The sequence below is a fragment of the Babylonia areolata genome, chromosome 9, assembly GCF_041734735.1.
Source record: "Babylonia areolata isolate BAREFJ2019XMU chromosome 9, ASM4173473v1, whole genome shotgun sequence".
Lineage (NCBI taxonomy): Eukaryota > Metazoa > Mollusca > Gastropoda > Neogastropoda > Buccinidae > Babylonia > Babylonia areolata.
This window is the reverse complement of record NC_134884.1, coordinates 39,468,599-39,491,072: the sequence shown is the minus strand read 5'-3', so window position 1 is coordinate 39,491,072 and position 22,474 is coordinate 39,468,599. Positions and strand designations below refer to the sequence as shown.

The following is a 22,474-nucleotide window of genomic DNA, read 5'->3' as shown; positions in this document are numbered from 1 at the left end:
CCCACTCTCTCTGCCAAGAGGATTTTAGGACAGTCGGCATTGGGATGGTTCCCAAAGGCCAACTAGCCCCCAAGGCTGCAGCACTAAGAGTCAGTGCAATCTTGTCTTGTAGTTTGAGAGTTATAGCCCTTCACAAAAACAACAACAACAACAACAGCAACAAAAGACTAAGCTGTACGTCTTTGGGTGTGTTGCTCTAATTACCTGACCAACACTGCAAGTGTCTGTATCTCTCGGGCCTGGTTAACGCCGGGATATCATTATGACAGGAAGCGTAGAGTACAGCCTTGTCACATAGTCCCAAACCAAATGGACCTCCATAGCAACATCGTCATCGTCATCGTCATCCTCCTCCTCCTTCATCATCATTAATATAAACACTGCAATGGAGAAATCACTGATCATACAGCTGTCATTTTGCTGTTGGTCCAACTGTCAGCGTGTAGCCCTCAAGGCTGAAGCACTAAGAGCCAGTGCAATCTTGCCTCCTAGTTTGAGAATCATAGTCCTTCACTTAAAAAACAAAAACAAAAAAAACACCCCAAACTAAGCTGTAAATGACTTCTCATTGCAATGGAGAGGCATTTGATTGGCTAAGAGCGGACCGGGCGCAAAATTTGGCCAAGCAGAGCAAACCGATAGGCCTAGTTTGCATCAGTTTGACATGGTAATGTATCACCAAACATGGAGTATAACACAAACTTCACCTGTAAATGACTTCCCATAGCAATGGAGAAATCACCAATCAAACAGCTCTCATTGTGCTGTCAGCCCAGCTGTAAGCTTAAGTCAATCTGTGACATGAATTGAGCGTTGCGCCATCATTACGTTTTCAGAACGACCCACTGATAGACTGGAGCAAGCCCATCATGGGGCAGATCAGCGGGCTGAGGGAGAACTACTACAAGTGGGTCCACGAGCCGGTGGACACCTCCCTGCGCCTGTTCCAGTCCGACTTTGTGGAGTTCTTCTCCAAGTGCCCGTGGTACATGGTGCCCATCGTCTGGGTGCCCATCACCCTCTTCATCCTCTTCCGCTGCTACACAACTCTCGCCGCCCCCTCCCGGGACCCCATCGTTTGGAACCTCTTTGGATCGGGTCAGCACTGTTATCACTTTCTTTGACTCTTTAATTTATGACAGGTGTAATAGCCGTGGGGGGTTAAATCGTTGGACTTTCAATCTGAGGGTCCCGGGTTCGAATCTCGGTAACGGCGCCTGGTGGGTAAAGGGTGGAGATTTTTACGATCTCCCAGGTCAACATATGTGCAGACCTGCTAGTGCCTGAACCCCCTTCATGTGTATATGCAAGTAGAAGATCAAATACGCACGTTAAAGATCCTGTAATCCATGTCAGCGTTCGGTGGGTTATGGAAACAAGAACAGGCACCGTCACCGTGATTCGAACCCGGGACCCTCAGATTGACAGTCCAATGCTTTAACCACTCGGCTATTGCGCCCATCAGCCTGTAGTGCAAATGACTCGGTGTTTGTAAAGTGCTTAGACCAAGGATTGGCACTATATATGTATCCATATCATTCATTCATTCATTCATAAGAGGTGGAAGAATGGTTAAGACTCTCATCTGCCAATACAGTGTCCGTGAGAGTCTGGGTTAATCTCCGACCCGCCTTTTCTCCCAAATTTTACTGGAAAGTCAAGTTGAGTGTCTAGTCATTTAGATGAGACAATAAACTGAGGACCTGTGTGCAGCATGCACCTGGCACACTGAATAAGAACCCGTGGCAACGAGAGTGTTGTCCACTGGCAAAATTCTGTGGAAGAAATCATTTCTGATTTGTACACAGATGTATTTGCATGCGCTCAAGGCCTGACAAATTGCATTGGGTTATGCTGCTAGTCAGGTATCTGTGTGTGTGTGTGTGTGTGTGGTGTGTGTGTGTGTGTGTGTGTGTGTTGTGTGTGTGTGTGTGGTGTGTGTGTGTGTGTGTGGTGTGTGTGTGTGTGTGTGTGGTGTGTGTGTGTGTGTGTGTGTGTGGTGTGTGTGTGGTGTGTGTGTGTGTGTGGTGTGTGTTTATTTGTTTATTTATGTATTTATATTTGTAAGTATCACCAATAAGGTAAGCAGCCTGTTGTGCAAATGACTCAGTGTTTGTAAAGCCATTAGAGATTGCTCTCTGACAAAAGATAGGCACTATATAAATGAGTATCAATGAGGTAAGCAACGTATTGTGCAAATGACCACATGTTTGTAAAGCTCTTTGAGTTTGCATTTGGTCTTTGAACAAAGATGCGTGCTGTCATGTAAGTATCAATATTAACCCATTGAATCCAGGGCAGTTCACAGCCTCAGCAGGCTTCCATGCAGTACTGCTGTGGAAAAGAACACAGAAAATATATGTTTTTTCCTCCAAATGTCGACTTAGAGGTAGAAAAAAACGAACGAATCGAGGGGGCCGAGTCGAAACAAGTACACAGAATGTAAGAATAATATACAGACAAGCCGCATGCAGCAAAATAACGCCAAATGAACACGCTTAATAGCCAAAAAAAGCGTAAGACGAGACAGAGCGAAAACCTGACAAGATGGCGTGGAGAGCCTTGGCCAAAGGAATGATTCAGCGCTTATAGCTTTTAGAGGCGTTTGATTGGATAAGAGTGGACCGGGCAAGAAGGGGCGTCTTTTCACTGTTAGCCGCACCAAATTTGGCCAAGCAGAGCAAACCAATAGGCCTAGTTTGCATCAGTTTGACATGGAAAGTATATGTATCACCAAGCATGGAGTATAATACAAACTCCTCCTTTTTCCTCCAAATTATGTCTTGACATCCAGAAATACTGTAGGAATCAGTTCCCTTTCCTTATGATTTATGTGACGCTACAGCAACACTCAGACACAGGGCTGAGTTAACTCATACCATGATTACTTCCCCTGCTATAAGTACCGTAAAGTTCGGTCTATTGAGTGCACTGGTATATAAGCCACACCCACTAAGTTTTGGAAAAAATTGAACTTTATACATACATAAGCTGCACCGGTTTATAAGCCGCACTTATTACCGGTACCAGAACACATACTGATACTACAGAAAAGCTGTCGATACTGTAGGTTATGAAATAAACACAAGTGGGAACAACACAACGAAAAGCAAGCAAAAATATTGCTAGTGCCACAAAAAAATAATAAATAAACACAACGAAAATAAGATCCATAATTTAGGGATAGTCACATTTATTCAGCGTCATCCTGCTCACTGAATCCACTAAAATCTTCGTCTTCAGTGTCCGAGTTGAAGAGAACCAGCACAGCTTCCTCCGCCATCTTGTCACTGACTTCAGCCTTGCTTTCACTTCATGAACATGAAGGTGGAGGTCGCTGCTGGTTCGTTTGCACTGTCGTCTACTAGGTCGATCGCCTTCAATTTGAAGGCTGCATCATAGGCATAACGTCGCGTTTTCGGCATGATGAGGGTGTACGCTTGAGCAGAGTAGAACTGAATGCTGATCTGAAGGCTTTAATGTGTGCGGATTTGATTTATAAAATGTGAACAGTTAGCACACTATCCTGAAGCTCATCCAAAAATTCATGGACAGAAATCATGATTTTGGTGAGTTGAAGGGCAGCTAAGAATAGACAAGAACTTGACACTCCTGGGATCGTTAAAATCCACAAATAAGCCGCATCATTGTATGAAAAAAGTCATGGCTTATCGACCGAACTTTACGGTATTCTCGTACCAATACTCTATTCTTATTTTGACTTATTCATGCATGGTACAGCTGGCATTCTAAACTTAGCCATTTACGGATTCCCGAAGCATGAAAATGAAGCTTTTCTTGACCGATATAATCAGCAATTCTCCATCAATTTTCGCCATTTTAGTGAACAACCCTACTTACAGTACACTGCAGTGTTCTCATGTAGTGATGGGCCAGGAGTTGTTGTAGCAGGCGTGTAGCTAGCTGTGGGGTAGAACGAGTTTGTATTTGTATTTGTATTTCTTTTTATCACAACATATTTCTCTGTGAAATTCGGGCTGCTCTCCCCAGGGAGAGCGCGTAGCTACACTACAGCGCCACCCATTTTTTTTGTATTTTTTCCTGCATGCAGTTTTATTTGTTTTTCCTATCGATGTGGATTTTTCTCCAGAATTTTGCCAGGAACAACCCTTTTGTTGCCGTGGGTTCTTTTATGTGCGCTAAGTGCATGCTGCACACAGGACCTCGGTTTATCGTCTCATCCGAATGACTAGCGTCCAGACCACCACTCAAGGTCTAGTGGATGAGGAGAAAATATCGGCGGCTGAACCCCTGATTCGAACCAGCGCGCTCAGATTCTCTCGCTTCCTAGGCGGACGCGTTACCTCTAGGCCATTACTACATGTTCTCCTCATTCCATTGTTCTGCTTGTTGTGCTTCCAGAGGTGATGGTGACCAGCATGTTCATGTGGCCGCTGGTGCTGCTGGGGCTGATGCTGTGGACGTTCTGTGAGTACACCATCCACCGCTGGCTGTTCCACATGAAGCCCCCTGCCCACATCCCCATCCTGGTCCTGCTGCACTTCATCCTGCACGGCCAGCACCACAAGGTCAGTACTGTCCAGGTGGACGGGCGCAATACTTTCCGTTTCAGTTTCAGTTTCAGTTTCTCAAGGAGGTGTCACTGCGTTCAGACAAATCCACAGACGCTGTACCGCATCTGCTGTGCTGATACCTGACCAGCAGCATAATGTGACAGGCTATGCAGGCCTTGAGTGCATGTGTATATGTTTGTGTACTTAATACAGTGGATTTCTTCTGTAGATTTTTTTTTCCAACACTTAACCACTACTGCCATGGATTCTTTTTTGAATTTTACCAACACTTACGTTACCATGGGTTCTTGTCTGGTGTTCCAAGTGTGTGCTGCGGCATTGGACCATAGGATTAGACACTGTTTGATTTTCCAGTCCAACATGGGAGAAAGGGCAAGACTGGGATTTAAACCCAGACCGCCATGGACACTGTATTAGAGCAGATAAGTGTCTCATCCATCGTGCTGCCACAAGGTGAACCTTCTTCTTCTTCTTCTTCTGTGTTCGTGGGCTGCAACTCCCACATTCACTCGTATGCACACGAGTGGGCTTTTACGTGTATGACCGTTTTTACCCCGCCATATAGGCAGCCATACTCTGCTTTCAGGGGTGTGCATGCTGGGAATGTTCTTGTTTCCATAACCCACTGAACGCTGACATGGATTACAGGATCTTTAACGTGCGTATTTGATCTTCTGCTTGCATATACACACGAGGGGGGTTCAGGCACTAGCAGGTCTGCACATATGTCGACCCTTTACCCACCAGGCGCCGTCACCGTGATTCAAACCCGGGACCCTCATATTGAAAGTGCAGCGCTTTAACCACTCGGCTATTGCGCCTGTCACAAGGTGAACCAAACAAACATTCCCTGCCCTGACCACAAGCCATTCTTGAAGAATCTCTCTTACTGCTGCCCATTCGTCCGTCCCTGTCTTTGACCACCTACAAACAAGTGTCTGAAGGATTACCTCGATAGGAAAAACAAATAAAACTGCACGCAGGAAAAAAATATATAAAAATTGGTGGCGCTGTAGTATAGCGATGCGCTGTCCCTGGAGAGAGCAGCCCGAATTTCACACAGAGATAAAAAGAAGTACAAATACAAAATACCACTTTGCCGTAGAGGTTGGGAGCTTGCGTTCCTCAGGCCCCCATACAACTACGCTGGCATGTGCCTCAGGATCCCCTAGAGCTATGCTGCCAGGAGCTTATGCTCCTGGGAAGGCTACCCAAGCTGGGCAGGTTGAAGGGTTGAGGCCGGACAAAGCAAAATCCACCTGTCCTCCAGGTTGGGAACAGGGCTAGCAACCCACTGCGGTAAAAAGGCATTGTTGCAGAATCAGCATCAGAAGCTTTGTTGCTGCTGTACTTGCCAGAGGGCTTAATTGGTAGTAAGAAAATAAGCCCATTTGTCCACACTGAGTATTCAAAATAACTGGGGGGTTGGGGGGGGGGGGAATGAAAATCCAGAATACTCATTGATATTCTTTCACAAAACATAACGCTTTCGTTTCTGAACCTGCTGCAATTTGTTGTTAAACATTTTTATTTATTTTCTTCATACAAATTTTAGAGAGAGAAAAAAAAAGGAAAGGAAAATGCATATAGATACCTCATATAATTTTTGTGGTAGATTTTTTTTTTATTATTATTTTTTTTTTTTTTTTTTTTTTTTAAATTATCCTTGAATCCTAAGTATTCCATGGCAAAGGGAGAGCACTTTTTGGAAATAATATTTTATGGCATCATGTGTTAAGAGACATGTACATGTTTCAGTATTGAAAGAGATCAAATAGAATTAGATTGACACCTCCAAGAACATTTTACACATCTAAGAACAATTCATAGCATAAAAAAGTGTTTTATATATATATATATAGTAATTAAGAGTCACGGCAGCAACTACAATAACCATGCTTATTGGTCCTTAATGACAATTTAATTTGTTGTTTTTTATTTTTTATTTTTTTTATTCCTTGGACTGATGACCCTTGGTGAAGGGAGATCACTGGCACAAGTTTGAAGTGCACTCACTTCATTTTTATGAACCTTTCAATGGTGTAACTGATTTTACTGAACAAAGGTAATTTTGATTCCACGCCCAAGAGTAAAGAAAGAAAAAAAAGATAAAAGAATGATGACTCTCATCCTGACCTGCAAAGTTCTTTCTCATCTCAGTAAGGGTACGACCCTACATTGAGGAGCATACACATCAACAAGCAGTCAAGTCAGTGCATTCCATCTTGATGATTACCAACGCTAACAGATCAAGACTATTGCTGTTTCTTTTCTTTCCAGTCGCCAGTGGACCAAATACGACCTGTCTTCCCGACGATTCCGGCGACGATATTTGCGTTGCAGATGTTTAGGTTGTACTGCTACTGTGGTCATCACCAACGCTATCAAGACTTTTGATGTTTCTTTTCTTTGCAGTCGCCAATGGACCGAATGCGACTCGTCTTCCCACCGATCCCGGCGGCGATATTTGCGTTGTTGCTTCGGGTTATACTGCCACTGTGATGATCAGTATGCTAACAGATCAAGACTTTTGCTGTTTCTTTTCTTTCCAGTCGCCTATGGACCGAATGCGACTCGTCTTCCCGACGATCCCGGCGACGATCTTTGCGACGCTGATCTTCGGGTTGTACTACCTGCTGGCGCCAGTGGCGGTGGCACAAGCACTCTTCTCAGGGACCCTGATTGGCTACATGGTCTACGACCTCACCCACTACTACATTCACCACGGCACGCCGATGACCAACTACTTCCGCAGCCTGAAGCGGTACCATGTCAAACACCACTTCGAACAGCAGAATCTAGGTGGGTGAAGAAAAAAACCCAGGAACTGCGAGGTTGGTGGGTCTGATTAAATTGATTGATATGGATACTTACATGTAGCAGTGAGTGCAGATATCTACGAAAAGTATGTGGTGATTGTAGATATCTACGTAAAGTATTGTTTTTCATACTTAGATTTATAATTAAATAGTAATGATAATACTGCTTTGACAACTAGATGTTATAATTAAATAGTAATGATAATACTGCTTTGACAACTAGATGTTATAATTAAATAGTAATGATAATACTACTTTGACAACTAGATGTTATAATTAAATAGTAATGATAATACTACTTTGACAACTAGATGTTATAATTAAATAGTAATGATAATACTACTTTGACAACTACTACTACTACTACTACTACAACTAATTACAATGATTATAGTTGTAATAATAATGATGATAACGCAGACTGACACTCACACGTCCCAGGCTGAGGGAACTTATGGCATAAACAATAAAAGTCATGCAGTCATCAATACACATGCATTCAAGTATATGAACTCACAACCCAAAAACAAGCGTGTGCACACACACAAACATGCAAACAGTAGTACACGCTTGCACACAACCAGCAGAAGTTCAAAATGCACATTTGCCAACAAGGTGGAAGTCGGAGCAGAAGGTGTGTGTTTTTAAGAGACTTTTTCAACTGAACTGGGGGAATCCATGTGATGGACTGAGATTGAAAGTAAGCCACAAAGGTAGGAGAGGGGCAGGGGAACTAACTGTATGACGAGTTTGGGGGTAGATAGGGTAGATGATGGATGGAATGGAAGATTTGACATGAATAAAAAGTTCAATAAAAGAAACTGCTCAACTCATTTCACCTTGCAACCGAGCATTGCTCTGGTATTAAAATCAGTGTCATTAAAACGGATTTGATGGGTTTTTTTCGTATGCATAAACTGCACAGAAAAGGAACTAATGTCCACACTGTTTCTGGATGTGTCCACATATCATGATATGTAATTTGGAGGAAAAACTGCCGGGCGCAATAGCCGAGTGGTTAAAGCATTGGACTGTCAATCTGAGGGTCCCGGGTTCGAATCACAGTGACGGCGCCTGATGGGTAAAGGGTGGAGATTTTTACGATCTCCCAGGTCAGCATATGTGCAGACCTGCCAGTGCCTGAACCCCCTTCGTGTGTATACGCAAGCAGAAGATCAAATACGCACGTTAAAGATCCTGTAATCCATGTCAGCGTTCGGTGGGTTATGGAAACAAGAACATACCCAGCATGCACACCCCCGAAAACGGAGTATTGCTGCCTACATGGCGGGGTAAAAACGGTCATACACGTAAAAGCCCACTCGTGTGCATACGAGTGAACGCAGAAGAAGAAGAAGGAGGAGGAAAAACAGTGTATTTTTTTGCTCTTTTAAAAAAAAATTTTTTTTACTGCTTTGGTATGGAATCTTGCTAAGGCTGTAAACTCTTGAGGGTTCTATGGGTGAACGGACTTTGTAGAAAGGAAGTCATGAATTGTGCAAGGGAAACAACTGATAATGAAATGGTTTGGGTCAAAACTGTAAACGTTCCCAGTGACTGTAGACAACGCACTTTTATGCAGTCTGGGTGATAGTGTGTGCATGCGCAACTACATACATGTATATGTATGCATATATATCAAAACCTGCACAGTATTTTGTGTTTGTATATGATTGTATATGATTTGCAGTTCATGTTTGTATATCTCGTATATGGTTGTATATGATTTACAGTTCATGTTTGTATACCTCTTATTTACCATCCCCACCAATATTTCTTGTGATCCAGGTACACCTGGTAATAAAGACATGTTCCATTCTATACCTTCTGTGTTGTGTGTCTTCTTTTTTTTTCTGGCAGGGTTTGGGATCTCCAGCAAACTGTGGGACTACCCTTTCGGCACCCTGATTCCCAACAATGACTGAGAGTCATCTCCCTTGGACCGCTGAACTCTGGCTTTGTTAGATTCCCAGGGTGACGTTGATGGGTGTTTCCGTCATCACTCTGAACATTTACTTCAATGGCAATATTCACTGCTAATATAGTTCCTGTTATAGTTAAGATTTTTTACTTGCTGCATTTTATATAAAGTATAAAGCAAATTTTTGAAATTGATGGTTCGAGAGGACTTGTTAACATTGGTGTCATTATTTATTGAATAATGTTTGAGTAAGAGTGTGTGTGTGTGTGTGTATGTATGTGTGTGTGTGTGTGAGTGAGTGTGTATGCTGGAGCGCTTTCTACTTTCTATTAAACTTTTGTGTATCGGTCTCATATGCCCTACATATTGATTTGTATTTTCTACAGAGTAATTTGTATTCATATTCTTGCATTTGGAAGTATCTTTTCTTGTGCATTTTCTGTTGTGTGTTGTAACATACCCTCTGTTAAACTCAAGCAGAAACATATACAAACAGAAGATACATCTTGATTTAAACAAATCAATTGAGAACTTTGACAAGAATTACCAATATTTGTTGAAATATATCATTGACATATCAGAGATGATAATCTTTATATCTTTTTGTACATAGAGATATCTAAGAAGACAATTATCATTTGGAATCCTAAAAATAACATAAATTAAAGATTATTTGAAAGTGGATTTAGAAATTTGAAATGGAGACAAAGTTAAAATGTTTGTTCATTTGCTTTTAAAGGGAGCATAGAGTTTATGGTTTTTCAGTATGATACACGTATGCTCTCACTTTTCCCAAACTGCCACATAAAAATGACGAGAACAAGAATAAGAAGCCATACTTCCAGAAAAATCTCAGAACACACAGACAGACCACTGTAAGATAAGGTACAAATTAATTGTCTGTAAATTCACAGAAATGTGTCTTTTGGCTGGAGTGCCTGTAAAACGTAAACATGTCAAGCACAATGACCATGTAAAGGGGGAAGAAACTGCCTGTAAAAGATGTTACTATGATGTTGAGACACAGGCAGAGTGATACAGCTGAAAACGAACCCTTCCTCCTCCTTTACTCAGGCAGTTTGCATGTATTTATTTTTAGCCATATGCGTCAACTGTCTTTTTCAAATCCAGGCTTGTTCACGAGAGGTGAGCCAGTGAGTTTAACACTACAGGCCTCGCATGGAACTAAGCTGGCTCTGAAAACAGGAAGAAAACTTAACCACACAATGAGCGCACCACTTTTCTTTTATCTTGCAAAATCTGAAGACTTTTTTCTCTGGGTTTTCAAGTAAACCACTGAATTTAAATACCACAGGACTGAAACAGACTAGGGTACGTTTTTAAGGCCTGACCGGTGTATTGAGGTTGTGCAGTGGCCAGGCACCTGCTGACCTTTTTTGGCTGTGAACAGCTCCTGTTTGTTTGTGTGAGGCACGTAGGTTTGTATATCATCATATTTCTCTGGTCTGTAAGAGAGGCAGACTGCATTTCATCTGATGGTTTGTCTTAAAAGAAACTAAAAGCAAACAACACACACACGCAAGCATGCATGTGTTGCACACACACACACACACACACACACACACTCATACGCATATATGTGCACAAAAAGCACACACACATAGGCATGCTTGTGTACATGCCCACATATGCATACAAACATGCACACACACATGCACATGCATTCATGCATGTCAGTGTGTGTGCACAGACAAATACATGTTCTCATACATGCATGCATGCATGCACGCACGCACGCATGTGCGCACACACACACATACACACACACGCACACACACACACACACACACACACACAGAGTCAGACTCTCATATCAGTGTGAGCAATATCTATGTGTGTGAATTCTATCTGTGATGTGGTAGCACTTCAGGACTTCAATAGCTGCCCTCATTTCTGTCATATCAGTTTCCAAGTTCCTTCTTCAATAGCCGCTGTCCATGTTTGTTGATGCAAGTCCACACAAAATAGAATATTGATTGATACTTGCTTGTTTTCTTTGCATTTCCATTTCATGAAATAGCTATCATGCATTTATGACCTGGATTTCAGATATGTATTCTTGTTTTCAATCATTTTCTTATGTATTCTTGCAAATCATGTACTTTTGTGTCAATAGTACATTGCTTGTTTCGTTTTCTTTTTAAATATATGCATAACGTGAGGACGTTTGTTTGTTTCAAGTAATATACCACTCATTTTCAATAAAAGAGGGCCAAATGTGAGTCTGTTTCCAATATTTGGAATGGTTTTCATCACTGTAGACAAGTGCAGTTGACCATAGGGTTTGTCACTTTAGGTGCTTCCGCTATTTTCCAGTCTGCTAGTATGTGGCAGATGACTGAAAGTGATCAGTGCAGTTGAATGATATGGTAACACTTCAAGACATAGAAATGAAAAACTGTCAGTCAGTGGGATTCAGAAACCAAGATATTTATTTGTACAAACGACAGTTTCCACTTTATTCACATATCAACATGACCCTTTTCTGTCAGCACTGTTGTTTGATGGCTCGATATGTCGCTTTATTCTCTGTTCCTGCTCTGATTTTCAGTGAATGTATGACAATGAAACTTTCTAGAAAATGCGGTTTTTGGCTATGATACGAATAATTTACTTGCGCAGATCATGCAATAAATAAATGACGCCTTTTTACCAGGATTCTTAAGATTTGTGATATTATTTGTCCATGGAAGTTGATATGCAGTTTGTTGAAAAAATCAGAAATCTGGATGCTGTATAAACTGGGTACTTTGCTGTCTGCTCTGAAGAGGGTCGGGGTGTTCTTGTGAAATGTGCGTCCTCTGCGCAAAGTCTGTACAGTCATGGAAGTCTCGAAAAGTCTTTCCAGGGCTGGAAATGTCATGGAAAAATGATATGTTTGGCCCTTCAGTGTTTTGGATGAGTCTTGGAATTTTAATTTAAAAAAAAGGAAATATTGACCAGTACCATCCAACAAAGAGCTTGATGCATTTAAGAATGATAATGATATAAGATTATGGGGGAAAAAAACTTCAAAAAGTGATGAAAACTGAACAGCAATAGTCAGATATCAGCCAGTCACTTTTGGCAGCGGTGTAGGAGATGGATTTTTGATTTAGTTTGGCTTTGTGTTTTGTATGGTCATGGAAAAGGTCTGGAAGAAGTGTGAAATTTTGTTTGGTCACATTTTGGGGAACCCTGTGTGCCAGTAGTAGAGGACTTATTTCGACATCTCCAGGATTCTCCTTCTTGTCACTGGTTTATTGTCTACTCACTACAACATGATCTAGACTCCCATCATTGTGGAGTGATGGCCTAGAGGTAACGCGTCCGCCTAGGAAGTGAGAGAATCTGAGCGCGCTGGTTCGAATCACGGCTCAGCCGCCGATATTTTCTCCCCCTCTACTAGACCTTGAGTGGTGGTCTGGACGCTTGTCATTCGGATGAGACGATAAACCGAGGTCCCATGTGCAGCACGCACTTAGTGCACGTAAAAGAACCCACAGCAACAAAAGGGTTGTTTCTGGCAAAATTCTGTAGAAAAATCCATGTCAATAGGAAAAACAAATAAAAAACTGCACGCAGGAAAAATGCAAAAAAAAATGGGTGTCGCTGTAGTATAGCGACGCGCTCTCCCTGGGGAGAGCAGCCCGAATTTCACACAGAGAAATCTGTTGTGATAAAAAGAAATACAAATACAAAATCTCATGATATGTCATCTCAGACATATATTTTAATATCAGAACTGACAGTGTGGAGACTCAAACTTCATCTTGCAGCAACATGTTATGCTATGTGGTGGGAACTGACTGCAGTACGGTGGTTTGAAGTCCGCTGAGAAAGGTGTGGTCATTTCTGCACGCAGCTCTCTAGCTGCTGTCTCAGCCTGTGATGAAAATGTTCTGGTATATCTTGCATGCCGTTATAGCCAAACAACTGTTGGGCAAGACCTGTGCCCTACAGATCAGCTAAACTGATCAAAACTCTGGATAATAGATTGAAAAGGCTTGTTCCTGTTGCTTTTTAAAGTTTACTGCTACAGCTACTGATATCTCAAGCATTATTTGCATGGTAATTGTTCATGGTGATCTGTAGGGGAAATATAAAAACTTGAAAGTAATCAACCTTGTCATCATGGTTGTCTCTCAGGAACGGCATGTGATGATGCATTGTACCATCATCGGTGGACAAGCATGCAGCTTTGGAGCCTTGTACAGAATCAGAAACAGTAACTCTCAGCAGATACCAGCTCTGTATCAGTCTTTTCATCCAGTCAAAGAGTGACTGTGAAGATGTGCTGTGACAGACAGACCTTACTATGGAAGAAACCTGAAGAGGACTTAGGGAGCAGTTGGGCAGTTGATGCAGTTTTACATTTATTTGCTTATTTATCATCATTGTTGTCTTATTTACTTATTTATTTATTATTATTATTATTTTATTATTATTATCATTACTACTACCCTTTTTATATCATAATTATTATTTATTTATTTATGTAAGCTTATCTATTATTTATTCACCTTTTTTTTTCTTTTCTTTTTTTTCTCAAGGCCTGACTAAGCGCGTTGGGTTACGCTGCTGGTCAGGCATCTGCTTGGCAGATGTGGTGTAGCATATATGGATTTGTCCGAACGCAGTGATGCCTCCTTGAGCTACTGAAACTGAAACTGAAACTGAGCCTTTCTGTTTTTCATTGTATAATTTTGTCATGCTTGTGTTTTCATGGAGGGTGCTATAAACAGGTCGGTTAGGTGTTGGGACTTCTGATGCAGTGATCAAAGTTCAAGGACTTGTTTCATCCTGGTGTTGTGTCCCTGGGAAAGGAACTTTACCCTGATTTACCTCGCTCTTCCCAAGCCTGAATGGCTACCCGACTTCAGTCTGGGAAGGAGAGGACTGTGCCCAGTCTTCTTACGCCAAGCCCTTGAGACAATCAGTGTTCATTCACTGCCCCTTTGGCCATAAAAAGCAAAAGGACTTTTTAGTAGACGTTTTTGTATACTTCATGTCTCTTCCAGATCAAGCCATTTTCTATCACAGCAGCTGTTCATTTCTACTGTTTGGTTTTGGGTGGCTAAAATTACAGACTCTGAGTCACTTCTGGGCTTGGATTTCACTGCTGTGTGTGGCGAACACCAACATTTTATTATGTGGTTGCACTGAGGTATTTTCAGGACAAGATGAACACTTGAATGAAGGTGGTGTTTGGATCTATCAAGTGTGTATTATGTTGTGATGTTGGGAGCCCAGATGATTATTATAACATAAGTGAGTAACGTTCCTTCATCAGTTATTTGTTATAGAACCAACTATGGTGACAATACATATCTCACAACACAACACACTGTGATTGATCGTGAAAGTTTAATTCAGACAGGATTTTATACTTGTTTTGAAAGCACGGACTTAATTCTGTATATATGTGGTGTGATCTGAAAATAACCCTTCTTTAGATACAGAATTGCATCTGAAAAAATGCGAATTGGCTTCGCTTGATTTATTTTTCAAAGCTCAAAAGTTCTAAGTATGTTGTGTATGATTACAAAAAAGTTTTGCTGTCTACAATTGGTCCACAGATTATTATTGTATATTTTATTTGAAAATTTGATACAATCTGTTCTGCAGATTGTTCACATACCCAAGCTAAAGAAAAAAGCTGAAGTCACTGCATTAAGCTACTCACACAACGCTTGAAGCTCCATGGACTGATTGATTTTCTGTTTTGGACTCTTGATTGAGAATGAGTGATATATGTTGCATCTTGTCCCTGTATTTGTGTTCTGTTTTTTTATGTTCTTCTGTTATTTTTTTTACTGATGTATAATGATATCACTTTCTTTCTGTGCATAAGAAATGACACTTATTGATATGCAAAAAAACAAAAACAATGTGTGCATTGTAGTATGAGTTGTTTTGATTCCCATGCCTCTTTGGTAGGTAGATGCATGCTGTGTTCAGAGCAGACCAGGAGAATGTGTGATTTGATTTTTTATCTTAACATTCGTTGAGCATGGAGTGCCGTGTGTCAAGAGTTATCAGACTTGTTCTACACCAACCCTATGCAGGATGCCCTGAGAATAGCAATAGAGAGTGAGTCCGACTTTGTTGTGTGTTTGCTCAGTGACGTGTTGCGTTAGACACAACAGACCCAGTCAGAACAGTGTTGTGTTGTTGTTGTTGTTTTTATTGTGATGTATCTTGTCGGACAAAACCCATCCACAACATAACACTGAAAAAAAAGCTGACGGATGTTTCCGGAGTGACAGATCGACTGCGTTGGTGAAGGATCCGGATGACAGAATTGTTAAGAACTGTTAAATCTTGAAGAACTTGTATAGGTGTAACATCTGTAGTACCATCCGTATGTTTTTTTAGTCGCTCTGCAGAATAAAATCATTGCTACCACTGGTCTTTGAATAGATGAAACATCTGTAATGCTGTTCATATATTTTGAATAGGTGTGCTTGTATAATGATACCATAAGATATGACTTTGGAAGAAAGGGTGGGGGAGGGGAGGCCAGGGGGGAGGGGGTATTGCTTATAGTAATGAACTCACATAACAGTCTGCCCCTCTTCTTTCAAAGTTCTCAGAGAATAGATTATGCACTGTGTTGTTCATAATATTTAACGGATATAACAAGATTATTTTTGAATGGATGTGTACACACATTGTAATAGATATGGTATCACCAGTTCTGTGGACAGAAATACAATGTGATGTATATGGTATCATAAGTATGCACTGAATATGTGTACACATGCAGTGTAATATCTGTGGTGCCACACTGATTCTTTCGACAGATGTTTACTTTCATGTTATATCTATGCCATATCACTGATATTTAGGAATACACTTACGATGTAACAAAATCACAGCAATAATTGAACTTTGAGGAGTAGACAGCATTCAGGAGTTTTTCTTTCTATTCTGTTGAAATCTATGACCTGATGTACTGTGACAGATCTACACAGCTGTTGTGGTGATTTCTGTGCAGTGCAGAGAACAGCTGCTGATGCAAGCAGAACAGGATTGTCCTGTGATGATAATGAAGTAACAATGTCCAGCATGATGAATTGAATCTCTCAGCAAAATGAAAACCGCCACCATTACACAGCACAGATTGTTGTTTTGTCATCTCTGACTGGCTCTCTTAAAAAGTCAAATGTGCAGTCGTTTTTCTCCTCTGTTTTATTGGGTCATTTGTTGAAAACAGATTTCATCTGTGAAAGTTGATTATTTTTTTTAATCAGTTTGAACTGGTTAAAGAAAGAAAAAAACCTATTTGAAGCCAGCTGTCAGGGTATATTGAGTGAATTGATATCCTGTTTGATTATTGACTTTATAAGTGAAAGGATCAATCAGATTGTCAGCCTTTGATCACATGCCTGGTGAAAACCAATCAGATTACTCTGAACAGCCCAGTATGGCAATATGATGAGGTAGATGAGATACTTCTATTTTATTTAAGAGATAGATGAGATACTTCTATTTTATTTACAAGTTGGGTAATGTTCACTAGACCAGTAATTGTTATCAGGTGAATTGCCCAGATCAATCTGTTATTGTTGTTTAATCATTTTGCTTTTGCTGACTTGATTTGTCAACTGATTCCAGCTCTTACGTGTCCTTTAAAAAAAAAAAGAAAAAAAAAAAGAATGTTTGAGTGCATCAATATACGTTTTGATGAGCATGTCACTGCATGTGGCAGCTCACATGAAAATAAAGATTTATTGCAGATTCGTTCAGTTATTTTGCAATGATATTTCACTTTTATTTCATCTCTTCCAGTGTGTTGATGGGTATTCACATTTCCAGTGAGAACTAGCAACAAAAGGAAAGGGGGGTGGTGTGTGTATGCTGGGATAACGTTTGCTTTCTGGAGGCAAAGATGTGCTGCAACATCAGGCCTTAAAAGTGTTTTCCCAGATTTATTGACAGCAAATAATGTGCTGAAAAAGGAGAGAGAGACACACACTGCTTGTCTGAGAGGAGGCCATATTGACTAGTATGGCGCTGAGTGTTGTTAGAATACAAATCCAGTCCAAGTTTTTGTTGTCATATATTCAGGTCCGCTGTTGTCAAAAAAAAAAAAAAAAAAAAAAAATCTTTTGTACCAATTTGTTATATCATTCGTTATTATACTAATGACTGAATCTTTGTTAAGTTATTTATGCATTGTTGATTCTTGTTGTTCACTGTACATTGTTGATTAAAAAAAATTGTTTTCCATTTTAGTGGCAACATCTACATTCTAGTTTCTGCTTTGGGGTTTCTGTCACTAATCTGACTTTCGTGACTGTGTTAATACGTTGTTTTTTTTTTGTGTGTGTGACTTTGCAAACTGGTTGGAAGTTTCCAGAATCAGTTACTTTTTATGTTAGAGTTCATGATGTTTTAGATTGTATTCTTGTTCATTCTGTTATGGTGCATGAGAATCATATCTTAAACTCTCCAGTGATACAGATTTCATACAACATACCTAAAAATAGAATTTGCGATATCAACACAGAAATGTATGTTTTGTGAAGCCAATGTGATACCTGTAAATGATGTTGGCAGCATATTTTTGGAGAAAGATTCCTGTGTTGACGGACACGTAGTGCTGTAACTGTGGTGGTGGGTTGTTGTTTTTTTTTGTTGTTGTTGGTTTTTTGTTGTTGATTTTTTTGTAAATCTTCCCCCGAGTCCATGTATTTGTTATATAATAGTGCGTTTGCACAAGTGATTATCATAGGTGCCTACATTAGCATGGGAAGATGTGTGTACGACAGTTTGACATGTTTTGTCTGTCAACATATCTAGTACCTCAGGCTGTTTATTTTGCTTCCTGTAAGCTTTGTTTTTTTGTGCCTGTGTATGGTGGCTGTGCACTTTGTGCTGTGCTTGTACTTTGTGTTGTTTGCGTTTGATTTGTGTACTTTGTGTTGTCTGTGTTTATTGTCTGTGTACCTTGTGCTGTTTGTGTGTTTTTGTCTGTGTGTTTGCGCTGTCTTGTGTTTTTTGTCTTGTCTGTGTCTGTGTACTTTGCATTGTTGCCTGTTTACTTTGTGTTGTCTGTGTCGTTCGTCTTGTCTGTGTACTTTGTGCTGAGTTTGTTATGTACCTCGTGCTGTGTACTTTGTGCTCTGTGTGATTTTTGTTGTCTCTGAACTTTGTGTTGTTTGTGTTTGCTCTGTGAACTATGTGCTCTCTCAGTTCACTCTGTGTAGTCTGTGTTGTCTGTGTTTGCTCTGTGAACTTTGTGTTGTCTGCGTTTGCTCTGTGTACTTTGTGTCATTGGTGTTTGCTCTGTGTACTTTGTTCTGTCTGTGTACTTTGGTGTTTGCTCTGTGAACTTTGTGTTGTCTGCGTTTGTGTACTTTGTGTCATTGGTGTTTGCTCTGTGTACTTTGTTCTGTCTGTGTAGTTTGGTGTTTGCTCTGTGAGCTTTGTGTTGTCTGCGTTTGCTCTGTGTACTTTGTGTCATTGGTGTTTGCTCTGTGTACTTTGTTCTGTCTGTGTACTTTGGTGTTTGCTCTGTGAACTTTGTGGTCTCGGTGTTCACTCTGTGTAGTTTGTGTTGTCTGTGTTTGCTGTGTGAGCTTTGTGTTGTCTGCGTTTGCTGTGTGTACTTTGTTCTGTGTTTGCTGTGTGTACTCTTGTGTCATCAGTGTTTGCTGTGTGTACCCTGCTCTGTCTGTGTACTGTTTGCTGTGTTGTGTGTCTGCTGTCTGTCCACAGTGTGCCGTAAGTGTGTGCTTCTGGTTTGCTTTCTTCCCCCGTCCAGTGTTTGTGCCCATTGTGCGCATATGTTGTCATACTTTCAAGGATGTGAACAGCTGCTTGGGATCACGGTTTTGTGATTATAGTCTTCAGAATTCCACATGGTGATTTGATATGTTTTGGTTGTGCAAGTTTCTTTTTCTTTTTTTCCTTTTCTTTCTTTTTCTATTCAATCTTGTCTGTTGTCTGTTCCAAGTTGTGTTCATTTCAAAGCTTTGTTTGTAGAGAAGATTGCATTTTGGATGTTTTCCTGTGCCAAGACGTTTGTTTCATCTTGCTTTGTGTGTACATTTTGTGTCTTTTTTTTACTTGTTCTTTTTTCTTTTCTTTTTCTCTGGCCTGTGGTTGCTCATTGTCATGGTGTGGGCAGCTTGTTACACCAGTATATTTCTAGTTCTTTCGTCAGGTAGTTTGGGAATGATTTTGTTGGTCATAGGATAGTCATGCTGGGTCTGTTCATGCCTTTGCTTTAAATGGACAGTAATTGATGGGTTGCTCAAAATGCTGTAGGTGTTGTGAAATGTCGACTCTACAATATTTATCACATTTTGGACTGTGCAATTTGTTTTTTTACTTCTTGGGGGCGTCATGACAGAATCGGTTAGGTAAGTGTTGGACTTCTGATTTCAGTCTTCACCAGTGATCAGAGTTTGAGGACCTGTTTCAGCATGGTGTAGGTAGTATCCTTGGGAAAGGCGCTGTTACTCCAATGTTATGTCACTCCACCCAAGTGTGAACAGTACTTGACTTCAGTCAGGGAATTGGGGCCCCCCACCTTCCTATGCCGATCACTAGACAAGACACAGTTAAGTTTAATTCACTGCGTCTGACACGGGACCTTTAACCTGCAGTTAACCTTTTACTGATGAAGATATGACATCAAGGAGAGACTGAAGAAAGAAGAAAGTTTAGTTTTCAACACAACTTAGCTCAGATCATAATTCTTCCCACTCATTTTTTTTTTTTTTTTTTAATAGATTCATATTCACATCAGCAGAATGATCATTTTCATAATTCAAATATGTACACTTTTGTTTCAATTTGTTAATGTATTGTTGTTTCTGTTGTTGCAGTATTTCTTTTTCTTCTCTCTCTTTTATCTTTTTTAAAAAAAAAAAAGAAAACACAAACATATTTTATTATTTTTATTGCATATATCCTGTGGTGAGTTCAGATACATAAATCTATAATCCAGCTATATGTGCAGCAGCCATGGCATTAAGAGAACCCAACAAGACTTACACTTCAAACTCTCGGTCAACCTCTTTGCTGCAGTAAAATAGTAGTTTAGTTAGTGGAAACTGACCCCCTCAATATTTAGGTGCATGAAAACTTTATTCGTGTTTTTATGATTATCTAGCGCACAAAGGCAAATTTTACATTGTCTGCTCAGTGCATTTAATTTGATTAAAGTTTAGAGAGATCAAAATTCTGTAGACAGAGATGTTATACTTTATATGAATAGTACCAAAAAAAAGAAGAAAAGAGAGGGGGGGGGGGGGGGGGGGGGGTTATGGTCATTTGATAACTTTATCATGGGTTGGTAATGTCAAGCAGAACCTCAGCACATCACCAAGAATATATCAGAGTGAAGTTTTACAAAGAAACAGGACAAGTGCATGCATAATTGTGCAGTGTGTTCTGTTTCGCCCATTCGCCCTGTCATTGGTTGTCCAGAGAAGTTAGCTGATAGGAACAGCAGTCAGGGTTTGAGACTGATGCAGGCTATACATACAAATGCTATGGCTGAATGACCGGAATATCACAAAAAATATGCAGCTGAACTGGATTTCACCCTTGGCTTCATATAATAATAATAATGGTATTTATATAGCGCTGAATTTTGTGCAGAGACAAATCATAGCGCTTTCGCACCAGTCATTCACACGCATGCATAACTCTAAAACTGTAGAAACTAAAGACAAGGAAGGGCAGGCAATGGAGGCTATTTTGGGAAGAGGTGGGTTTTAAGGCCATACTTGAAAGAGCTGAGTGTGGAGAGTTGACGAAGCAAAAGAGGAAGTTCATTCCAATCATATCCTCTGTGTTGGCGTCGACAGGAAATCATAGACTGGTTATGGAATGGAGACACACACTGTTTGTCTTACTATGGATATGCATTGGTTTTTTTGGCACAGCTATCTAAATCTGCACAACATTGTGTGGACAGAGATAATATCCATGTCCGTTTATCCAGTCTTCACTACATCATGCTTCCACTGCATTAAGCAGCTGAGTATATATATACATATATATATATATATATATATTACTTTTTTTTTTAAACTGGTGCACTGCAATGTTCAAACCAGTTTACTTGCTTGATCTTATCAACGTACAGGTACGATTGAACTTGTTCACACGCACTCATGTACAAACACATGATATATTATGCTTCCTGACACGTTTACACAGGTGCCAGCATGCACACATGCATACGAGCATGCGCGCACACACACATGCGCACACACACACACACCATGGACATTACATGCCTTTTAGTTATAGTCCTAATTACTTGTATTGTCCCCAATTTACTAATCAAATTATGAAGATTTCCCTACTGTGATGTTTTGTTTGTTTAAAAGTAGCTACAAATCAAACCCATAAAAAAATGTCTTTCCCTTTAGACTGATGCTCAGATATATGATTGACATAATACTTTATGCCAGATGGTATACCATTATTTTGTTGTTGAGTAAACTGGTTTTGACTTTACCAGCAAAAGCTGTCGCACTGAACGGGAGTGTGGTGGAGTAGTTTTGTAGGGAGATCTGCCAGACTGATTCCTGATGATCTGTATTATTGATAACATATATGTCACAGGTGTTCAACAATAATCTTCAATTTCCTGAAGTCAATGAGATAACCTTTATCAATGATTTAACATTTTATACTGCGATCTTTTGGTATCGATTTAACATTTTGTATTGCGATCTTTTGAAACTATTGTTCTTCTCAGTGAGAAATTTCATCTTCGTATTATCTTATGAAACTTTTTTTTTTTCATCTCTGCGAAACATACTTTTTTTCGTTTATATTTTAGAAAATGTTAACTTCCTCTTTCTGTTCTAAAATACACATTGCATGCCAGTATGTTTTTGGATGTTTCTGTGTTTGTCATTTGTTCGCTTCCATTGTTCAGTTTGTTGATGTCTGTGTTAATGGATTGTTGAACAAGAATAATTTTGCTAAATCTGTGTTTAGGATGCTTTTGGGATCTTATTTGATCATGTGGAGAATAAAGATTTTTGTAACCTAGCTCGGTCACTGGTGTGTGGCAAAGACTGCTTTGTTCTCTTTCTGTCGGTTTTTTCATCTCTCTGTCTATATGATTCTCTCTCATTCTCTCTGTCTTCCTTCCTTCAGTATAGTGACCACAATCACATTTTGATTATTGTTAATGTATG

At 40.2% G+C, this 22,474-nt stretch overlaps 1 protein-coding gene across 1 annotated transcript in view; it reads left to right on the top strand.

Annotated features, from left to right (window-relative positions):
• LOC143285437 (fatty acid 2-hydroxylase-like) overlaps positions 1-20,528 on the top strand; it is a 78,308-nt gene extending 57,780 nt beyond the window's left edge. Inside the window, exons 3-6 of the mRNA XM_076592704.1 lie at positions 837-1,098; positions 4,384-4,550; positions 7,109-7,358; positions 9,236-20,528. Of these exons, the coding sequence (XP_076448819.1) occupies positions 837-1,098; positions 4,384-4,550; positions 7,109-7,358; positions 9,236-9,300 (744 nt within the window). The 3' untranslated portion in view covers positions 9,301-20,528. The remainder of the gene's footprint in view (positions 1-836; positions 1,099-4,383; positions 4,551-7,108; positions 7,359-9,235) is intronic.
• Positions 20,529-22,474: the final 1,946 nt, after the last annotated feature.